Below are 19354 nucleotides of genomic sequence, written 5' to 3'. Positions count from 1 at the left end.
GAAAAAATGCCTAATTGCTCGGTTTTTTGTTGTAAAAAGAGGTCGGGGACATCAAATTTACAAAAAGAAGGTGTTACATTTCACATGTAATATTTTTTTTACATGTCATACGTTTAATAACATTTAAACACAATTATTATATTTTAGTCTCATGTAATTGCTGGATTTATCGATTTTGCTCGCCCAGTACAAATTGCGGATCGGTCGAGCGACAAATCCGACTTCTCATCTCTCAGAAAACAATAAATTTCTTTGACGAAAATTTGTTAGTGTGCGTGTTGTGACACTTGTGATTCGTCCGTACACAAAAACAGATCGAGGTGTGCAAGATTTGTCTGTGTAGGGTGTCATTTTCTATGTATTTGTGTCGTCATTACAGATTGGATTTTGTATGTAAGTGTGTGAGAAGTGCGACTGTGTGCACGTTCCCCCCCCGCGAAAAATGGCAGAATGATTTGAATGTCAAGATATCGCTTGGGCCTATCCCTTCCGACCTGTCGGAAGCCCGTGTTGATCGAAGGTAACACGATATACATAGTTTAAAAAACTTTATTTTTTAATTTTCTCATTTACCCCCCAAAAATGGCCTCCATATTTATAATTCATTTAATTACGGTACACGTCCATCTGTGGGTCACAAACGTACATATGTGTGCCAAATTTCAACTTAATTGGTCCAGTAGTTTCGGAGAAAATAGGCTGTGACAGACGGACAGCCAGACGGACGAGTGATCCTATAAGGCAGCGATCGGCAACAAGCGGCTCGCAAACCTCACACTTGCGGCCCGCGAGCCTCCCTGGCTATTTTGTATGTAATATTGACAAACGACAATGTCCGATAAAGTCATAAATATTAACAAAGTACGGCCCGCGTCAACTTCGATAACTACTATGTGGCCCTTGGCTGCTAAAAGTTTGCCGACCGCTGCTTTAGCTCCACAACAAAACGGGTGTAATGAAACACAGTTGTAAATAAAACTCTATATTAATATAATATAATAATCCATTATTGTGTGAATATGTTGCACTCCCGGCTTAAGGCTTGAGCCGCTTGTAGTTGGCGAGGTGGCTGTTCAGGTGCTGCGCCAACTGGTCGGCGCGCGCGAATGAGGCCTGCCAACAAACCAAATTTAAATATAACTAGTAGTTCGCCCCGAACTGAGAACTCGCGTTTCGTATAGTATTTTTAACTGTATTTTAAAAATGGTAAATTAAAAATATATATAATATATAAATGTGTAAGCCGGGCACTTTCATTTGATAAATAACAAACTCGACCATACTTTCTTGTAAAAAAATTGACCAGAATAGCAAGACCCCTCTCAAATTGCTTTTTAGCCTTCTAAGCTCTTCTAGCTCAATAACCCCGTGATCGAGCCTGCTCATAATTTAATGACTAAAATATAATGCCCACAACTACACGTTTACCCAATTTCATTTAAATTAGAACAAATTTACTTAAGTTATTGTGTATCAAACTATCCTGTGATAGTTCAGCTTAAAAACATCGAAATGCCGGGACGTGCCCCTAGCCAGCCGCGTGTCCCAAGTCGAATGTAAGAACTTCGCTTCGCTTCGCTCGCTCGTTCAAATAGTACACTGTGCCAAAGCATAGAGAAAAAAATACATAGAGTGCTCACTCCATACATCAGTTTTAGTACCAAAAAGGCTATTAGCATCTAGCATCGAGTAGCGGAACTATCAGTACTGCTACTTGACAATAGATGTAGCACCGACCGGAAAGTCTTATGCTGTTGAGATAAGACTTTCCGCTCTGGCGGCGGAACATGGCAGTAATACCCCCTATTAGCTATGAATCGTTTGTCTTTATCTGTCATTTTGACTTATGTATTTGTAAGAAAGGGATCAAAACATAATTTAATTAAATCAGGCCCGTAAAGTTTTATTGCAACTATGGGAGCTGATCCTTACAAACAGTCATTTATATAGTTCCGACTCGGCCATCCTGACTGAGTCAATGTCCGCGTGTCAGTTGTGTCTCACCTTGCAAACGACGCATCTATACAGTTGGCGCGCATGGTTGTGCGCGTGCCTGGTGAGCGAGTGCGCGTGCGTGAAGCGCTTGCCGCACTGTTGCAGCTATGGGAGTTGATCCTTACAAACAGTCATTTATATAGTTCCGACTCGGCCATCCTGACTGAGTCAATGTCCACGTGTAAATTTGTCTCACCTTGCAAACGACGCATCTATACAGTTGGCGCGCATGGTTGTGCGCGTGCCTGGTGAGCGAGTGCGCGTGCGTGAAGCGCTTGCCGCACTGGTTGTAGCTATGGGAGCTGATCCTTACAAACAGTCGTCTATATCGTTCCGCCTCGGCCATCCTGACTGAGTCAACGTCCGCGTGTCAGTTGTGTCTCACCTTGCAAACGACGCATCTATACAGTTGGCGCGCATGGTTGTGCGCGTGCCTGGTGAGCGAGTGCGCGTGCGTGAAGCGCTTGCCGCACTGTTGCAGCTATGGGAGCTGATCCTTACAAACAGTCGTCTATATCGTTCCGCCTCGGCCATCCTGACTGAGTCAACGTCCGCGTGTCAGTTGTGTCTCACCTTGCAAACGACGCATCTATACAGTTGGCGCGCATGGTTGTGCGCGTGCCTGGTGAGCGAGTGCGCGTGCGTGAAGCGCTTGCCGCACTGGTGGCACGCGTGGGAGCCGCCGCTGTCGGCGCGCGCGCACGAGAGCCGGTGCCGCGCGAGTTGCTCGTACCGCTGGAACGACGAGCCGCAGTCCGTGCAGCGACCTGGAAACGCGGAATATACAGGATGTTTGGTACATCGTTTGCAAAATTAAAACAGCAGAGAGGTTGAGTCATTTGCTATCTTGTCATGCCTAGAAAAAAATTGGCCATGGTTTTTATTACTACGGTGCAAGTAACAATTTGAAATTTACGAAAAACTGGCATAGAGCTGTAATAATAACGTGTAGTAGGAAAAAAAGTGGGAGTAGGTAGGGTGATTCAAAAATCAAAGTTTTAATTTTTCATTACTCTCACCCCATTATTTCATCCCACCTACTAAAAATATACCTTACGGTGTACGAATTTACAAATACGACAGAGAGGCAACACGTCGAATGTGGTTCGCGGTAGGCCCTCAGAGTTGATTCGAATGGGATTTGGTAAAGGAAAACATCGTAATAAGTTTGTTTTGCCCTCTGGAAGGTTTAAATGATTAAATGGATTTCTTTCGTAAAAACCGTTACTAAAACTTCTAAATCACTTCTCGGTCAAATTTCACCTTCCCATACAAACGGAGTTACGCCGATACATACGGCGAGCTTCCGGAGATCTGCCTCCACTTTATCCGCCCACCAGTTTCTGACATCTGGTGTCAAGTAGCGGTACTGATAGTTCCACTACTTGACGCTAGATGTAGACTAAGAAATAACTCTCGTTTTGGCATGAATCTAGTATTAAACTGGATTGAGCATGAGTGGTGGGGATAACTGACAGAACTGGATAGTCTTATGTATCTTTCAGTAGGAGTAGCAGCGAAAGCGCTATTATTGTTTGTCCTTGTCACAGTCTCACACATTTTTTGTTCCCCACCGTTGATTTAGTATGGATTATGGTGGGCAACAAATAAATTCGACCAATCACAGTGTCTCATTGCGTATGTTTCGTCCCTCACGGAGGCACGCGTATACCACTTCTATAGGATGCTACCTTCTATGCGTTTTGGTAAGAAAACTGATGTATGGAGTGGTAACTCTTTCTTTACTTATAGTTTCCCTATCCTCCTAAGGCCCAAGGTCCTACCTATAGTACCTATTCAGTTCGATGTAATTTAAACCATGTTCAACTGGAACAGAGTCACTTTTGCTTTGTATCGTCAAATGTTCAAACAACGCAAAATCAACTCTTATTTACTACAGGTTAGGTTCGTTAGGTAGCTTCAGATGTCCGAAGGGCAAACCGCCCAGAAATAGGAGGCCCGCAAAGCGGGGCTCCGTCTATTTAATTTGTGGAGGAAATGTTTTGGAAAAGAAACACATGTAGTGCGGTGGGACCATGGTAAAAATAAATTAAATTGCAAACATTGTCAAACCCCGGTTACGTAGGCGACCGAAAGAACTGGTCACTCTACAATCTAAATAGTAGTATGATGCTGCTAAACGTAGGCCGCCTTATTGAAGCCGTCGAACCGCCGCATTTAAAAACGCCCCTGTTTTTGAAAACGGCTAGCCGTAATGTAATACGGCGGATTATACGATCTGACTACGACATATATATGTACTGACCAGCTCTGTCGTCGGCGGAGTGTGTGGCTGCGTGGTGCGCCAGTTCGGCGTCGTCCTCGAAGCACTTGCGGCACACCTCGCAGCGGACCGTCATCGCGCCGCGGTGCGCGCTCGCTCTGTAAACACATAACATACTATACATTACGATACAAGTGCGAAAAGTAGGCAATTCGCAACGAGTGGCGATGAATTAAAACACGTCCGAAGGGAGTTCACCGACGCGAGTTGCGAATTACCTATTCGCACGTGTATCGTACGTTTTACAGTACGGGTCCCTATTGTTTCCTAAATAGTTTTAAGCCATAATGTATTGTTTGCCCGCATTTTAGTTAGTCATAATTCATTTGGTTCAGAAACGCGTCACTTTTCAGGATTGCCATAAAACAAACCTAACCTAACCTATCTATAGGATAACCCAACGAAAATCCTAAAATGTTAACGGTTTCAGTTTTATGACTGAATGAGCCACGGGCTCGTAAAAGTATACTGCCACCACTGACAATCCAACCTCTAGACTGAGCTTAGGCCAAATCTTTCATGAAACCGATGCTGCCAAAAATACGGGGGTGCGGGGGGACGAGGTGAGCGAATCCCGTGCCGTGATTGGTCCGTTCAAAGACACGGACCAATCACGGCACGGGATTGACTCGAAGATGGAGTAACGCTACCGTATGTGTGGCAGAGGGGGTAGCGCGACTATGCTATGTCTAGAGGTTGGATTGTCTGTGACTGCCACTCTTGGTCTCACGAAATTTGACTTGAAAAAAAAAATAAGTATTTGTAAGTTTTCGAAAAGAAAGCTACAAAAGCGGAAAATGAAGGCGGGGCGGGTTTGCTATAATTTCGCCGATCAAAAACTTATGACTTTGCCTTGTTCTATACTTCGTTTTTTTAACATTAGAAATAAGGTAAACAATCTTGATGTGTCTTTTAATTGAAAAACACATTTTAAAAATAAGTTACGGCAAATATGTAACAATTATGAATCTAATACGATCATTTATATTCTTCTGCTTTCATAAGTAATAGTTTTTGATTTTTAAAAAGCGTTTTTCAATTAAAAGACATGTCAAGATCGCTTACCTTCTTGCAAGTTCTTTCTAATGCTAAAAAAAACGAACTATAGGGGCTTACTTGGTGAGTCCTTGTTCTTCTCTCAGGCGTAGTCCGAAGAAAATCTGGCCTTTGCTGATGGGAGCACCTCGTGGCCCGCTTAATGCCGAACACACTGTCACTTCTCGATTTTGATCACAAAATCCGATGTTGTCTTCAAAGTTAACAACCCCGGGGCGAAATACAACACAAAAAATCACTAAGAAGTTAGTAAATGCAGTGCTACGACGGCGATGCAATAATTTGCTTGCAGGACGTAGGAGTTTCGTTTCGAGCGAAAACTGATTTTAATCATGGCCGCGGGCGTTTACCCCGTGTCGCCCCTAGGTGGCGCTGTCATAGTCTTAATAGGCGGGTATAGCATTGGCTCAAACAATGACTAATGACAATATGACAAACAATACATTACGACTTAAAACTTTATGGGAAACAACGGGACCCCTTTACAGTACATATACGGCACCTAGAACTTTCGACATACGCACGGACATAGCACCATATCTACTGTAAAATGATTTCCAGATTGGCCTATATAAACATACGGCGGAATTTTCAAATTAGGGTTCCATTTCCGTAATAGCAAGTTCTTCGCAAAGCTTCGCTTTGAAGCGCCCTCTTTAGTATAAGGAGCCCGACATTTGGAGTGCTGGGGCTCCGCCTGGTTGCTTGTATAAGCATATATAAGTTACAGAGCGCCTGGCGTATATAAGTTATAAGCCGCTGGGTATAAGTTACAGAGCGTTCACTTGTGGTCCCACAGCTTCTCGCGGCGGTTGAAGGTCGTGTCGCAGCAGTCGCACTCGCAGCGGTCGGAGCCGCCTGGTTGCTCGCGGGTATAAGTTACAGAGCGCTCACTTGTGGTCCCACAGCTTCTCGCGGCGGTTGAAGGTCGTGTCGCAGCAGTCGCACTCGCAGCGGTCGGAGCCGCCTGGTTGCTCGCGGGTATAAGTTACAGAGCGCTCACTTGTGGTCCCACAGCTTCTCGCGGCGGTTGAAGGTCGTGTCGCAGCAGTCGCACTCGCAGCGGTCGGAGCCGCCTGGTTGCTCGCGGGTATAAGTTACAGAGCGCTCACTTGTGGTCCCACAGCTTCTCGCGGCGGTTGAAGGTCGTGTCGCAGCAGTCGCACTCGCAGCGGTCGGAGCCGCCTGGTTGCTCGCGGGTATAAGTTACAGAGCGCTCACTTGTGGTCCCACAGCTTCTCGCGGCGGTTGAAGGTCATGTCGCAGCAGTCGCACTCGCAGCGGTCGGAGCCGCCTGGTTGCTCGCGGGTATAAGTTACAGAGCGCTCACTTGTGGTCCCACAGCTTCTCGCGGCGGTTGAAGGTCGTGTCGCAGCAGTCGCACTCGCAGCGGTCGGAGCCGCCTGGTTGCTCGCGGGTATAAGTTACAGAGCGCTCACTTGTGGTCCCACAGCTTCTCGCGGCGGTTGAAGGTCATGTCGCAGCAGTCGCACTCGCAGCGGTCGGAGCCGCCTGGTTGCTCGCGGGTATAAGTTACAGAGCGCTCACTTGTGGTCCCACAGCTTCTCGCGGCGGTTGAAGGTCGTGTCGCAGCAGTCGCACTCGCAGCGGTCGGAGCCGCCTGGTTGCTCGCGGGTATAAGTTACAGAGCGCTCACTTGTGGTCCCACAGCTTCTCGCGGCGGTTGAAGGTCATGTCGCAGCAGTCGCACTCGCAGCGGTCGGAGCCGCCTGGTTGCTCGCGGGTATAAGTTACAGAGCGCTCACTTGTGGTCCCACAGCTTCTCGCGGCGGTTGAAGGTCATGTCGCAGCAGTCGCACTCGCAGCGGTCGGAGCCGCCTGGTTGCTCGCGGGTATAAGTTACAGAGCGCTCACTTGTGGTCCCACAGCTTCTCGCGGCGGTTGAAGGTCGTGTCGCAGCAGTCGCACTCGCAGCGGTCGGAGCCGCCTGGTTGCTCGCGGGTATAAGTTACAGAGCGCTCACTTGTGGTCCCACAGCTTCTCGCGGCGGTTGAAGGTCATGTCGCAGCAGTCGCACTCGCAGCGGTCGGAGCCGCCTGGTTGCTCGCGGGTATAAGTTACAGAGCGCTCACTTGTGGTCCCACAGCTTCTCGCGGCGGTTGAAGGTCATGTCGCAGCAGTCGCACTCGCAGCGGTCGGAGCCGCCTGGTTGCTCGCGGGTATAAGTTACAGAGCGCTCACTTGTGGTCCCACAGCTTCTCGCGGCGGTTGAAGGTCATGTCGCAGCAGTCGCACTCGCAGCGGTCGGAGCCGCCTGGTTGCTCGCGGGTATAAGTTACAGAGCGCTCACTTGTGGTCCCACAGCTTCTCGCAGCGGTTGAAGGTCATGTCGCAGCAGTCGCACTCGCAGCGGTCGGAGCCGCCTGGTTGCTCGCGGGTATAAGTTACAGAGCGCTCACTTGTGGTCCCACAGCTTCTCGCGGCGGTTGAAGGTCATGTCGCAGCAGTCGCACTCGTAGCGGTCGGAGCCGCCTGGTTGCTCGCGGGTATAAGTTACAGAGTGCTCACTTGTGGTCCCACAGCTTCTCGCGGCGGTTGAAGGTCATGTCGCAGCAGTCGCACTCGCAGCGGTCGGAGCCGCCTGGTTGCTCGCGGGTATAAGTTACAGAGCGCTCACTTGTGGTCCCACAGCTTCTCGCGGCGGTTGAAGGTCATGTCGCAGCAGTCGCACTCGCAGCGGTCGGAGCCGCCTGGTTGCTCGCGGGTATAAGTTACAGAGCGCTCACTTGTGGTCCCACAGCTTCTCGCGGCGGTTGAAGGTCATGTCGCAGCAGTCGCACTCGCAGCGGTCGGAGCCGCCTGGTTGCTCGCGGGTATAAGTTACAGAGCGCTCACTTGTGGTCCCACAGCTTCTCGCGGCGGTTGAAGGTCATGTCGCAGCAGTCGCACTCGCAGCGGTCGGAGCCGCCTGGTTGCTCGCGGGTATAAGTTACAGAGCGCTCACTTGTGGTCCCACAGCTTCTCGCGGCGGTTGAAGGTCATGTCGCAGCAGTCGCACTCGCAGCGGTCGGAGCCGCCTGGTTGCTCGCGGGTATAAGTTACAGAGCGCTCACTTGTGGTCCCACAGCTTCTCGCGGCGGTTGAAGGTCATGTCGCAGCAGTCGCACTCGCAGCGGTCGGAGCCGCCTGGTTGCTCGCGGGTATAAGTTACAGAGCGCTCACTTGTGGTCCCACAGCTTCTCGCGGCGGTTGAAGGTCGTGTCGCAGCAGTCGCACTCGCAGCGGTCGGAGCCGCCTGGTTGCTCGCGGGTATAAGTTACAGAGCGCTCACTTGTGGTCCCACAGCTTCTCGCGGCGGTTGAAGGTCATGTCGCAGCAGTCGCACTCGCAGCGGTCGGAGCCGCCTGGTTGCTCGCGGGTATAAGTTACAGAGCGCTCACTTGTGGTCCCACAGCTTCTCGCGGCGGTTGAAGGTCATGTCGCAGCAGTCGCACTCGCAGCGGTCGGAGCCGCCTGGTTGCTCGCGGGTATAAGTTACAGAGCGCTCACTTGTGGTCCCACAGCTTCTCGCGGCGGTTGAAGGTCATGTCGCAGCAGTCGCACTCGCAGCGGTCGGAGCCGCCTGGTTGCTCGCGGGTATAAGTTACAGAGCGCTCACTTGTGGTCCCACAGCTTCTCGCAGCGGTTGAAGGTCATGTCGCAGCAGTCGCACTCGCAGCGGTCGGAGCCGCCTGGTTGCTCGCGGGTATAAGTTACAGAGCGCTCACTTGTGGTCCCACAGCTTCTCGCGGCGGTTGAAGGTCATGTCGCAGCAGTCGCACTCGTAGCGGTCGGAGCCGCCTGGTTGCTCGCGGGTATAAGTTACAGAGTGCTCACTTGTGGTCCCACAGCTTCTCGCGGCGGTTGAAGGTCATGTCGCAGCAGTCGCACTCGCAGCGGTCGGAGCCGCCTGGTTGCTCGCGGGTATAAGTTACAGAGCGCTCACTTGTGGTCCCACAGCTTCTCGCGGCGGTTGAAGGTCATGTCGCAGCAGTCGCACTCGCAGCGGTCGGAGCCGCCTGGTTGCTCGCGGGTATAAGTTACAGAGCGCTCACTTGTGGTCCCACAGCTTCTCGCGGCGGTTGAAGGTCATGTCGCAGCAGTCGCACTCGCAGCGGTCGGAGCCGCCTGGTTGCTCGCGGGTATAAGTTACAGAGCGCTCACTTGTGGTCCCACAGCTTCTCGCGGCGGTTGAAGGTCATGTCGCAGCAGTCGCACTCGCAGCGGTCGGAGCCGCCTGGTTGCTCGCGGGTATAAGTTACAGAGCGCTCACTTGTGGTCCCACAGCTTCTCGCGGCGGTTGAAGGTCATGTCGCAGCAGTCGCACTCGTAGCGGTCGGAGCCGGCTGGTTGCTCGCGGGTATAAGTTACAGAGCGCTCACTTGTGGTCCCACAGCTTCTCGCGGCGGTTGAAGGTCATGTCGCAGCAGTCGCACTCGCAGCGGTCGGAGCCGCCTGGTTGTTCGCGGGTATAAGTTACAGAGCGCTCACTTGTGGTCCCACAGCTTCTCGCGGCGGTTGAAGGTCATGTCGCAGCAGTCGCACTCGCAGCGGTCGGTGCCGCCTGGTTGCTCGCGGGTATAAGTTACAGAGCGCTCACTTGTGGTCCCACAGCTTCTCGCGGCGGTTGAAGGTCATGTCGCAGCAGTCGCACTCGCAGCGGTCGGAGCCGCCTGGTTGCTCGCGGGTATAAGTTACAGAGCGCTCACTTGTGGTCCCACAGCTTCTCGCGGCGGTTGAAGGTCGTGTCGCAGCAGTCGCACTCGCAGCGGTCGGAGCCGCCTGGTTGCTCGCGGGTATAAGTTACAGAGCGCTCACTTGTGGTCCCACAGCTTCTCGCGGCGGTTGAAGGTCGTGTCGCAGCAGTCGCACTCGCAGCGGTCGGAGCCGCCTGGTTGCTCGCGGGTATAAGTTACAGAGCGCTCACTTGTGGTCCCACAGCTTCTCGCGGCGGTTGAAGGTCATGTCGCAGCAGTCGCACTCGCAGCGGTCGGAGCCGCCTGGTTGCTCGCGGGTATAAGTTACAGAGCGCTCACTTGTGGTCCCACAGCTTCTCGCGGCGGTTGAAGGTCGTGTCGCAGCAGTCGCACTCGCAGCGGTCGGAGCCGCCTGGTTGCTCGCGGGTATAAGTTACAGAGCGCTCACTTGTGGTCCCACAGCTTCTCGCGGCGGTTGAAGGTCGTGTCGCGGCAGTCGCACTCGCAGCGGTCGGAGCCGCCTGGTTGCTCGCGGGTATAAGTTACAGAGCGCTCACTTGTGGTCCCACAGCTTCTCGCGGCGGTTGAAGGTCATGTCGCAGCAGTCGCACTCGCAGCGGTCGGAGCCGCCTGGTTGCTCGCGGGTATAAGTTACAGAGCGCTCACTTGTGGTCCCACAGCTTCTCGCGGCGGTTGAAGGTCATGTCGCAGCAGTCGCACTCGCAGCGGTCGGAGCCGCCTGGTTGCTCGCGGGTATAAGTTACAGAGCGCTCACTTGTGGTCCCACAGCTTCTCGCGGCGGTTGAAGGTCGTGTCGCAGCAGTCGCACTCGCAGCGGTCGGAGCCGCCTGGTTGCTCGCGGGTATAAGTTACAGAGCGCTCACTTGTGGTCCCACAGCTTCTCGCGGCGGTTGAAGGTCGTGTCGCAGCAGTCGCACTCGCAGCGGTCGGAGCCGCCTGGTTGCTCGCGGGTATAAGTTACAGAGCGCTCACTTGTGGTCCCACAGCTTCTCGCGGCGGTTGAAGGTCATGTCGCAGCAGTCGCACTCGCAGCGGTCGGAGCCGCCTGGTTGCTCGCGGGTATAAGTTACAGAGCGCTCACTTGTGGTCCCACAGCTTCTCGCGGCGGTTGAAGGTCATGTCGCAGCAGTCGCACTCGTAGCGGTCGGAGCTGCGCGTGCGCTGCCGCGAGCCGCCGCCGCCGCCGCGGGCTTGGTGAGAGCGCCGGTGAATCCTGCAACAGACACATTATTATAATACATATGTAATAATAAATCCGTTTATTCAAGACAACATAGGTCCAACACAATCACATTACAATTTACACAGGATTAACAATAAAATGATGAACAAAATTTCTATAATTTTAAAATATTAGAACATTCCTGACATTAATAAAAATAAAACAACCAAATCACATTTAAAATATAAAAACTGTTCAGTTAAAAATAATAAGTTACTTAAATTAGAATAAAATCATTAAATTACTGTAAAATATTATAACCTCGTGCTGTCTAATGTACATTACGATGTACACTCGGTTTCAATGTAATTTCAACTTTCGTAATAAAATAAAATAAATAAAAAATAATTAAAAAATTAAAAATATACAAAAATAAAACCAAAATAAAATAACTTAATATAATATCTTTTTTAAAAAAAGGGAACCGCCTTCAAAAAACCAACCCACTGAAAAGTACAAAATAATTTTTATATGGCACCCCTTTACGTGTCCAGTCCCTATCCCAAGGCGTAAAGCAATTTTTTGCCAAAAAGTAATTAATACGTAATAATAAGAAAATTAATAATCATCCGGATAATTACTTAGTTTTTGAAGTCGGTGCCAAACCAAAATTTTTGAGAACCGATATTTTAGACAACGAAGAACGCTGTACTTACTTGCATTATAAAGACATACTTAGTTTACCCATTAATTTAGTTCTTGTAGGTACTACGTACTCGTATTGTTTTTCTGATTGGTAATAAAGACTGTTTTTGTTGGTTTGGCACCGCCTTCAAAAACTAAGTAATTACCCGGATGATTATTAATTTTCTTATTATTACGTATTAATTACTTTTTGGCAAAAAATTGCTTTACGCCTTGGGATAGGGACTGGACACGTAAAGGGGTGCCATATAAAAATTATTTTGTACTTTTCAGTGGGTTGGTTTTTTGAAGGCGGTTCCCTTTTTTTAAAAAAGATATTATATTAAGTTATTTTATTTTGGTTTTATTTTTGTATATTTTTAATTTTTTAATTATTTTTTATTTATTTTATTTTATTTTTTACTTTTTAGTGATAGGTAGATACTTCATTTATTTTAGGTTTTGGGCTAAAATACTAGTTTGTTAGGCTCTCCATTTAGTCTACTAATGTTGGTGATGGCCTAACTCGATGATAATCGCGACACAACATAATATGACGTTTTGGTGCTAAACGATTTGTATGTATATTGCTCCCACTTCCACTCCCATTCCCAGTCCCAGTCCGAGTCCGACTCCCACTCCCACTATTTTATCTAAATCGGTTTTAGCAACATAAATTTGTTGGTAGGTATACCGATAGCATGGCCACCTACCGGGTCCAATTGGTTTTTCAAACCATCCATGAACTGTACACTAAACCCTTCTCCAGAATGTAACAAACACTTTTCTGAAAACCGCATCAAAATCGGTTCAGCCAAACGCGAGATAATCACGAAGAAACATACACACATACATACGTACATACATACGGGTCAAACTGAGAACGTCCTTTTTTTAAAGGCAGTTAGAAAAAAGTTCATCGACCCACCTAGTGGAACTCCGCAACACACGACGACAAGTCGGTTAACCAAAACAAAGTGTGCCTATGTTGCACCAAACCTGAGTTCCACTAGGTACAGCAAGGGTTCAGCATCAGCTATATCTTGGGTACTGCTCTCCCAAGTGCTCATCAAGATGTGACGGATGACCAAAATAGCGTGGGCCTATGTTGCACCAAACTTGAGTTCCACTAGGTACAGCCAGGGTGAACCCTGCCAGCCAGGGTGGTTTGGTGCATCAGCTCTATCTTGGGTACTGCTCTCCCAAGTGCTCATCAAGATGTGACGGATGGCCAAAATAGCGCTGGCCTATGTTGCACCAAACCTGAGTTCCACTAGGTACAGCCAGGGTTCAGCATCAGCTCTATCTTGGGCACTGCTCTCCCAAGTGCTCATCAAGATGAGACGGATGACCAAAACAGCGTGGGCCTATGTTGCACCAAACCTGAGTTCCACTAGGTACATCTCGAGTTCCACTAGGTACATCCAGGGTTCAGCATGAGCTCTATCTTGGGTACTGCTCTCCCAAGTGCTCATCAAGGCGTGTCGGATGACCAAAACAGCGTGAGCCTATGTTGCACCAAACCTGAGTTCCACTAGCTACAGCCAGGGTTCAGCATCAGCTCAGATCTATGTATACTAAAACCTTCTCCAGAATGTAAGAAACACTTTTCTGAAAACCGCATCAAAATCGGTTCAGCCAAACGCGAGATAATCGCGAACAAATATACATACATACATACATACATACATACATACATACATACATACGGGTCAAACTGAGAACCTCCTTTTTTTTTGAAGGCGGTTAAAAACAAAGTACGTGGCTTTTGCTTATATTTTCATACAAATGAAACTCGGCCCAATTAAAAATACAATATATTATATATTTTCAAACTTCCTTAGCTATAATTTTGTATGGTAGGCAGTACGTGGATAAAAGAGTAACTGGGTGGATCAACTATTTCTAGTTGTTATTCTGTCCGGTCAGCCAAGAGACAATAGTAGCATAGTTTGTTAGAAGACATTGTACACCACCTTCTTCTGACACGCTTGGTAGACGACCCTCAATGGAAAGGGTTTATATGTATCACCAAAAAACGTGTTTGGTGAATTTAAATGCATAAAAATCAGGTTTTAAAGAGTGACCCAGGAGAACGTAACCATGGCAACGAGTGACAAGAAATTGTTAATTCACACAACTAAACCGACTCGGACCGCTTACGATGCGTTTTGACGTAGTCTCTTCAAAATCCTAACCTTTTGAACGGCACGCCTATCGTGTGCGGCGCGTCATTGTGAACCTTGTCGGAATGCACGAAGGTTGATATTGCTGTAGCCGCGCGCGTCACTTGACGTCTTTGGCCGTCAAAGGGTAGTCTTCTTCTTTGCGTATAATAGGCTACATGACTAATTTTTTTTAATGGTATCAATCGATCGGGTTTGTTTTTAGGATCAAATGTCTATATGGGACCCATTGCATTAAAGTAACACAAAAGTCAGAAATTGTAGTCAAAGTCCGACAGTCGCACTTCACTCGCGAAACGCCCTATACAAAACGGACAAGGGCCGTGACATCATCGCCCATCTTGTAGTTTGGCAAAACAAGAAAATTGCGTTTTTGTCGGTGAAATATTGCGTTTATGTATATAGTTACTATACAATATTTTATTGCATGAAATGTAAGGAATCGAATGATACCCTTACTTTTATCGTTTTTGGAAGTTAAAAAAAACTTAAATTTTCAACCTTTCAGGTCCTGTATTTTTGTCATTTTTCAATATTTTATTTTAATATCCACATTATTGTGATAAATTGCTCGTTTGCTATCTATTTTACTAGATTTTGTTATAAAATTCAACATGTGTCATCATCCCTATTATGTACTCACTTCAACGTAACCCTGGTAGAGTACCACTTCTTGCAGATGTGGCACTGGAAGCTCTTGTCCGGCGACTCGTTCTCGGACTCGCTGATCTCGTCCTGTCACGTTCCGTACCGGATCCGACTCGGATCCGGAGCGGGACGACTATAACAAACTACTCACTTCAACGTAACCCTCGTAGAGTACCACTTCTTGCAGATGTGGCACTGGAAGCTCTTGTCCGGAGACTCGTTCTCGGACTCGCTGATCTCGTCCTGCCACGTTCCGTACCGGATTCGACTCGGATCCGGAGCGGGACGACTATAACAAACTACTCACTTCAACGTAACCCTGGTAGAGTACCACTTCTTGCAGATGTGGCACTGGAAGCTCTTGTCCGGCGACTCGTTCTCGGACTCGCTGATCTCGTCCTGTCACGTTCCGTACCGGATCCGACTCGGATCCGGAGCGGGACGACTATAACAAACTACTCACTTCAACGTAACCCTGGTAGAGTACCACTTCTTGCAGATGTGGCACTGGAAGCTCTTGTCCGGCGACTCGTTCTCGGACTCGCTGATCTCGTCCTGTCACGTTCCGTACCGGATCCGACTCGGATCCGGAGCGGGACGACTATAACAAACTACTCACTTCAACGTAACCCTCGTAGAGTACCACTTCTTGCAGATGTGGCACTGGAAGCTCTTGTCCGGCGACTCGTTCTCGGACTCGCTGATCTCGTCCTGTCACGTTCCGTACCGGATCCGACTCGGATCCGGAGCGGGACGACTATAACAAACTACTCACTTCAACGTAACCCTCGTAGAGTACCACTTCTTGCAGATGTGGCACTGGAAGCTCTTGTCCGGCGACTCGTTCTCGGACTCGCTGATCTCGTCCTGCCGCGGCGGGATCGGTACGGCGGCCGCGTTCCGCTCCGGATCCGACTCGGATCCGGACGAGACGGCGCCCGAGTACGACCACGCGCCGAACGATCTGAGGGTTTAAAATGGAACATTTGTCATCAACCGAAACATTCATTCAGCAAATAAACTAGAGATGCAACGGATAGTGGTTTGGCCGGATACCGGATATCCGGCCTGGACACTGGCCGAATATCCGGTATCCGGCCGCCGGATATTCGGCCGGCGGAACTATACCTATATTTTGAGTTTTGCAGGTGCGCGTCGTGCAGGTTTCGACCTGTTTCGTAGTGATCACACATTTCTACACACACACACACACACACACACACATTTCTAGGATCGTAACGAGTTTTATCATGTCATTACGTAGTAAGTTCGTTTATAGTTAAAAGTGCGCGCGCGTATTTTTGTGTAAACAAATAAGTGTATTGTGTGACATTGGTTACGTATTCATTTCTATCTACTGTGTCGTTAGCATTATGACCGTGACTGTTTTTTAGATTCCATTTTTTACCCCAAAATGTGTTAATTTTACTATCCGGTATCCGGCCGGATAGTAGGTCACTATCCGGTATCCGGCCGGATACTAAAATAACGGCCGGATACCGGATAGTAACCGGATATCCGGTGCATCTCTAAAATAAACCACATATTCGCTAGGTGCACGACTGGTGCTGGTGCTCATTTTGTCGGCTTTTCTACGTTAAATCTTATGGAGTAAAATTAGCTCAAGCGGCTGCCGCTAGTACTAATGTCAGACATTCCCTGTGTTTGTGACAATCAGCGCCAATCTCCCTCCACCGACTTTGCACCTTGCCAATAGCCAGTGAAACATGTTTGTCAGTAGCCTTTTGTGCGAAATTGTAATTGTCTTTGGAACAATTACCCTTCGCGCCTACATTTTTGAAGTATGCCGCTTTTTTCTACTGACGGAAATGGCTTGCCCACAGACAAGACATCCTCCAGACTGAGCATAGTAGCGCTACCCCTCTGCCACAAATATACGGTAGTTTTACTCCATTTTCGAGTCAAGTGTCTTCGTGTGGCGTCCGTGTCTTTGAACGGACCAATCACGGCACGGGACTCGCTCGCCTCGTCCCCCGCACCCCAGTATTTTTGGCAGCATCGGTTTCATGAAATAATTGCTCTAAACTCCGTCTAGAGGATTCTTAGTCTATGGGCTTGACAGACTATAATAATGTGTCTATATGGACGGTGCTGCCGTCTATCCATCTCGCTCGTCGTGATCTTGGCGTTTGAGTGATGTTTGTGTTTATACTGGATCAACCAAATCTTGTCAGTAGTAAAAGGCGGCAAATTTGAAAAATCGCGGGTTAGCAACACTGTTCCAATAATTCCAAAATCGCGTGTCATCTGTGTTATCTGTGGAATGTGGATCGTGAATGACAGCCATCATCTTATTGTTTACATTCTGAATCGTTTCTATTTCAAGAGAAATTTCTGCTGTCACCATTAAATACCAAGATTATGCATGACCTCAAGCAAAGCTAAGGTGCCTACAATGTACAATCATACTCGTTGACGGTAAATATTACTAAAATTTGAGGTTATGATAATTCACTCGAATGACGTATGAAAGGCGGAAAAATAAACACGTTTCGTTCGATGTACATTGCTGCTTTTCCTAGCGCAATTCTGCTCTTTGAGTGTTACATGGTGTTATAGTTTGTAGCTTTCTAATAGACCCCGAAGGCTAATCCTATTGTCTATTGTTAAGAAAAACCGCTCGTGCCACGTGCCACAACCACCTGCATAAAAAATCGGTACTTCGGTTACTGAGTGCCGGCGAGTCGAACGCTACAGAACCAGTCTAAAATGTGTCATCGAGATGCGTAACAAAGGCGCGTTATCGGAGAGCGCACCTACACTGGTTTTTTGAGCGTTGGACTAGCCCGCGCTCAGGTGCCGAATAGAATATTAGGACCCTTTTTGCAGGTAAGTAGCACGTGCGGTTTTACTGAACAATAGACAATAGGATAAGCCTTCGGGGTCTACTAGAAAGCTACAAACTATACCCTACTTTAATTTGCAGTACATTGCTACTGACAAGATTTGCTTGACGCACTATATGACATAAAGCGTTGAAAGGGTTAATACCTGTCGTCCTCGGCAGGCTGGTGCGTGTTGGGGTCGGTTCTCGTCTCCGGCTCGGACTCGCTGTCCGAGCTGGACGATGAGCTGGACGATGAGCTGGACGTCGTGCTGGACCCGCTGGACGAACTGCCTGCAATGGGATTGAACATTAATACGATTGGTAAACATCAACAGATGGTTAAGCTTTGGATTCCTCCGAAAACGGTGCCGTCATATGACGGCCGTCATATAGCGGCAGCAAAAGACGGCCGTCTTTACGGTGGCGACATGTGGAAAGTACCACGGCGTCATAACACACCGTCATCCACCCAGGGTTGGGCAGTATTTCAATTACATGTATTTGAAATACGTATTTGAAATACAAATTAGTATTTTGTATTTGTATTTCAAATACTACCTCAAAAGTATTTTGTATTTGGTATTTCAAATACTGCACTCACATGTATTTAGTATTTTGTATTTCAAATACTTCAAGCTTCAAAATACATTTCTATAAATACATTTTATTAAATTCTATAATCCTAAAATGTCTAATCTCTCGCACAAGCTGTGAGCCGTCCGCGAACCTCCGATCCAGCCGAGATACAATTTTCATTGGCTGGATACTGGATCTATATTAGGTCAACTTCTGCGTGGAACTTTTCGTTTAAATCTAGGGGATAGGGTCATTGCAGTAGTTTCCGTCCATGCACTAGTTTTCGACGACTTGACGGATTATCAAATATATATTTCATTTTTAATTTACTACTTTTTGCGAAATCTTCATCTTCCTCGCGTTGTCCCGGCATTTTGCCACGGCTCATGGGAGCCTGGGGTCCGCTTGGCAATTAATCCCAGTAATTGGCGTGGCCACTAGTTTATACGAAAGCGACTGCCATCTGACCTTCCAACCCAGAGGGTAAACTAGGCCCGTATTGGGATTAGTCCGGTTTCCTCACGATGTTTTCCTTCACCGAAAAGCGACTGGTAAATATTAAATGATATTTCGTACATAAGTTCCGAGAAACGCATTGGTACGAGCCGGGGTTCGAACCCGCGACCTCCGGATAGCAAGTCGCACGCTCTTACTGCTAGGCCACCAGCGCTTTTTTTATTGAATTGAAAATTAATACGATTGGTAAACATTAGAGTGTGAGACAGCAACAGATATTTATAACTAAGACAACTCATGTGGTAAACAAAGATAATAGTAGATTAGCATAGGCCAAAGGTTATGGCGCCATCGTTCAAAAAGACTGCACCATACCTTTGGCCTATGCTCGGCTAGTTGGCGTTAATTTCAATATTTAACAAATTAACACATATCAGTGAAAGAAATAGGGTCAAAGTCAAATGGCCTTCTAACAGTTTTAATCTTCTGTCAAAAAATGGCAGTAAATGTACTGGGGCAGGCGTGTCTCACTCCGCGATTTCGTCGCTTTGCTGCAGGTAGCTAAAAGTACATCCGTTCGGCCCCAATTTTGGGGAAAGCCATAAGCCGCGCGTGGCGCTGTCGCCACCTAGCGGCCATATCTGTGCTGATAGTAACAGACGCGTTTTGTTAGAGAGTGAGTCTTCTGTACTTAGTACTATTATTTATTCTGTGACTGGGACATAATTTACCATGACAGTA

The 19354-nt window shown here is 48.1% G+C and overlaps 1 protein-coding gene across 1 annotated transcript in view; it reads right to left on the bottom strand.

Annotated features, from left to right (window-relative positions):
- Positions 1 to 966: 966 nt before the first annotated feature.
- The window catches only part of LOC134660242 (zinc finger protein 37-like), a 42839-nt gene continuing 24451 nt past the window's right edge, over positions 967 to 19354 (bottom strand). Inside the window, exons 14-19 of the mRNA XM_063515988.1 lie at positions 17746 to 17872; positions 15509 to 15697; positions 11135 to 11266; positions 4262 to 4377; positions 2569 to 2762; positions 967 to 1113 (exon numbers count right to left, since the gene is read on the bottom strand). Of these exons, the coding sequence (XP_063372058.1) occupies positions 1036 to 1113; positions 2569 to 2762; positions 4262 to 4377; positions 11135 to 11266; positions 15509 to 15697; positions 17746 to 17872 (836 nt within the window). The 3' untranslated portion in view covers positions 967 to 1035. The remainder of the gene's footprint in view (positions 1114 to 2568; positions 2763 to 4261; positions 4378 to 11134; positions 11267 to 15508; positions 15698 to 17745; positions 17873 to 19354) is intronic.

Source organism: Cydia amplana, chromosome 26, assembly GCF_948474715.1.
Source record: "Cydia amplana chromosome 26, ilCydAmpl1.1, whole genome shotgun sequence".
Taxonomy (NCBI): Eukaryota; Metazoa; Arthropoda; class Insecta; order Lepidoptera; family Tortricidae; genus Cydia; species Cydia amplana.
This window is presented reverse-complemented; position numbering and strand designations above follow the sequence as displayed.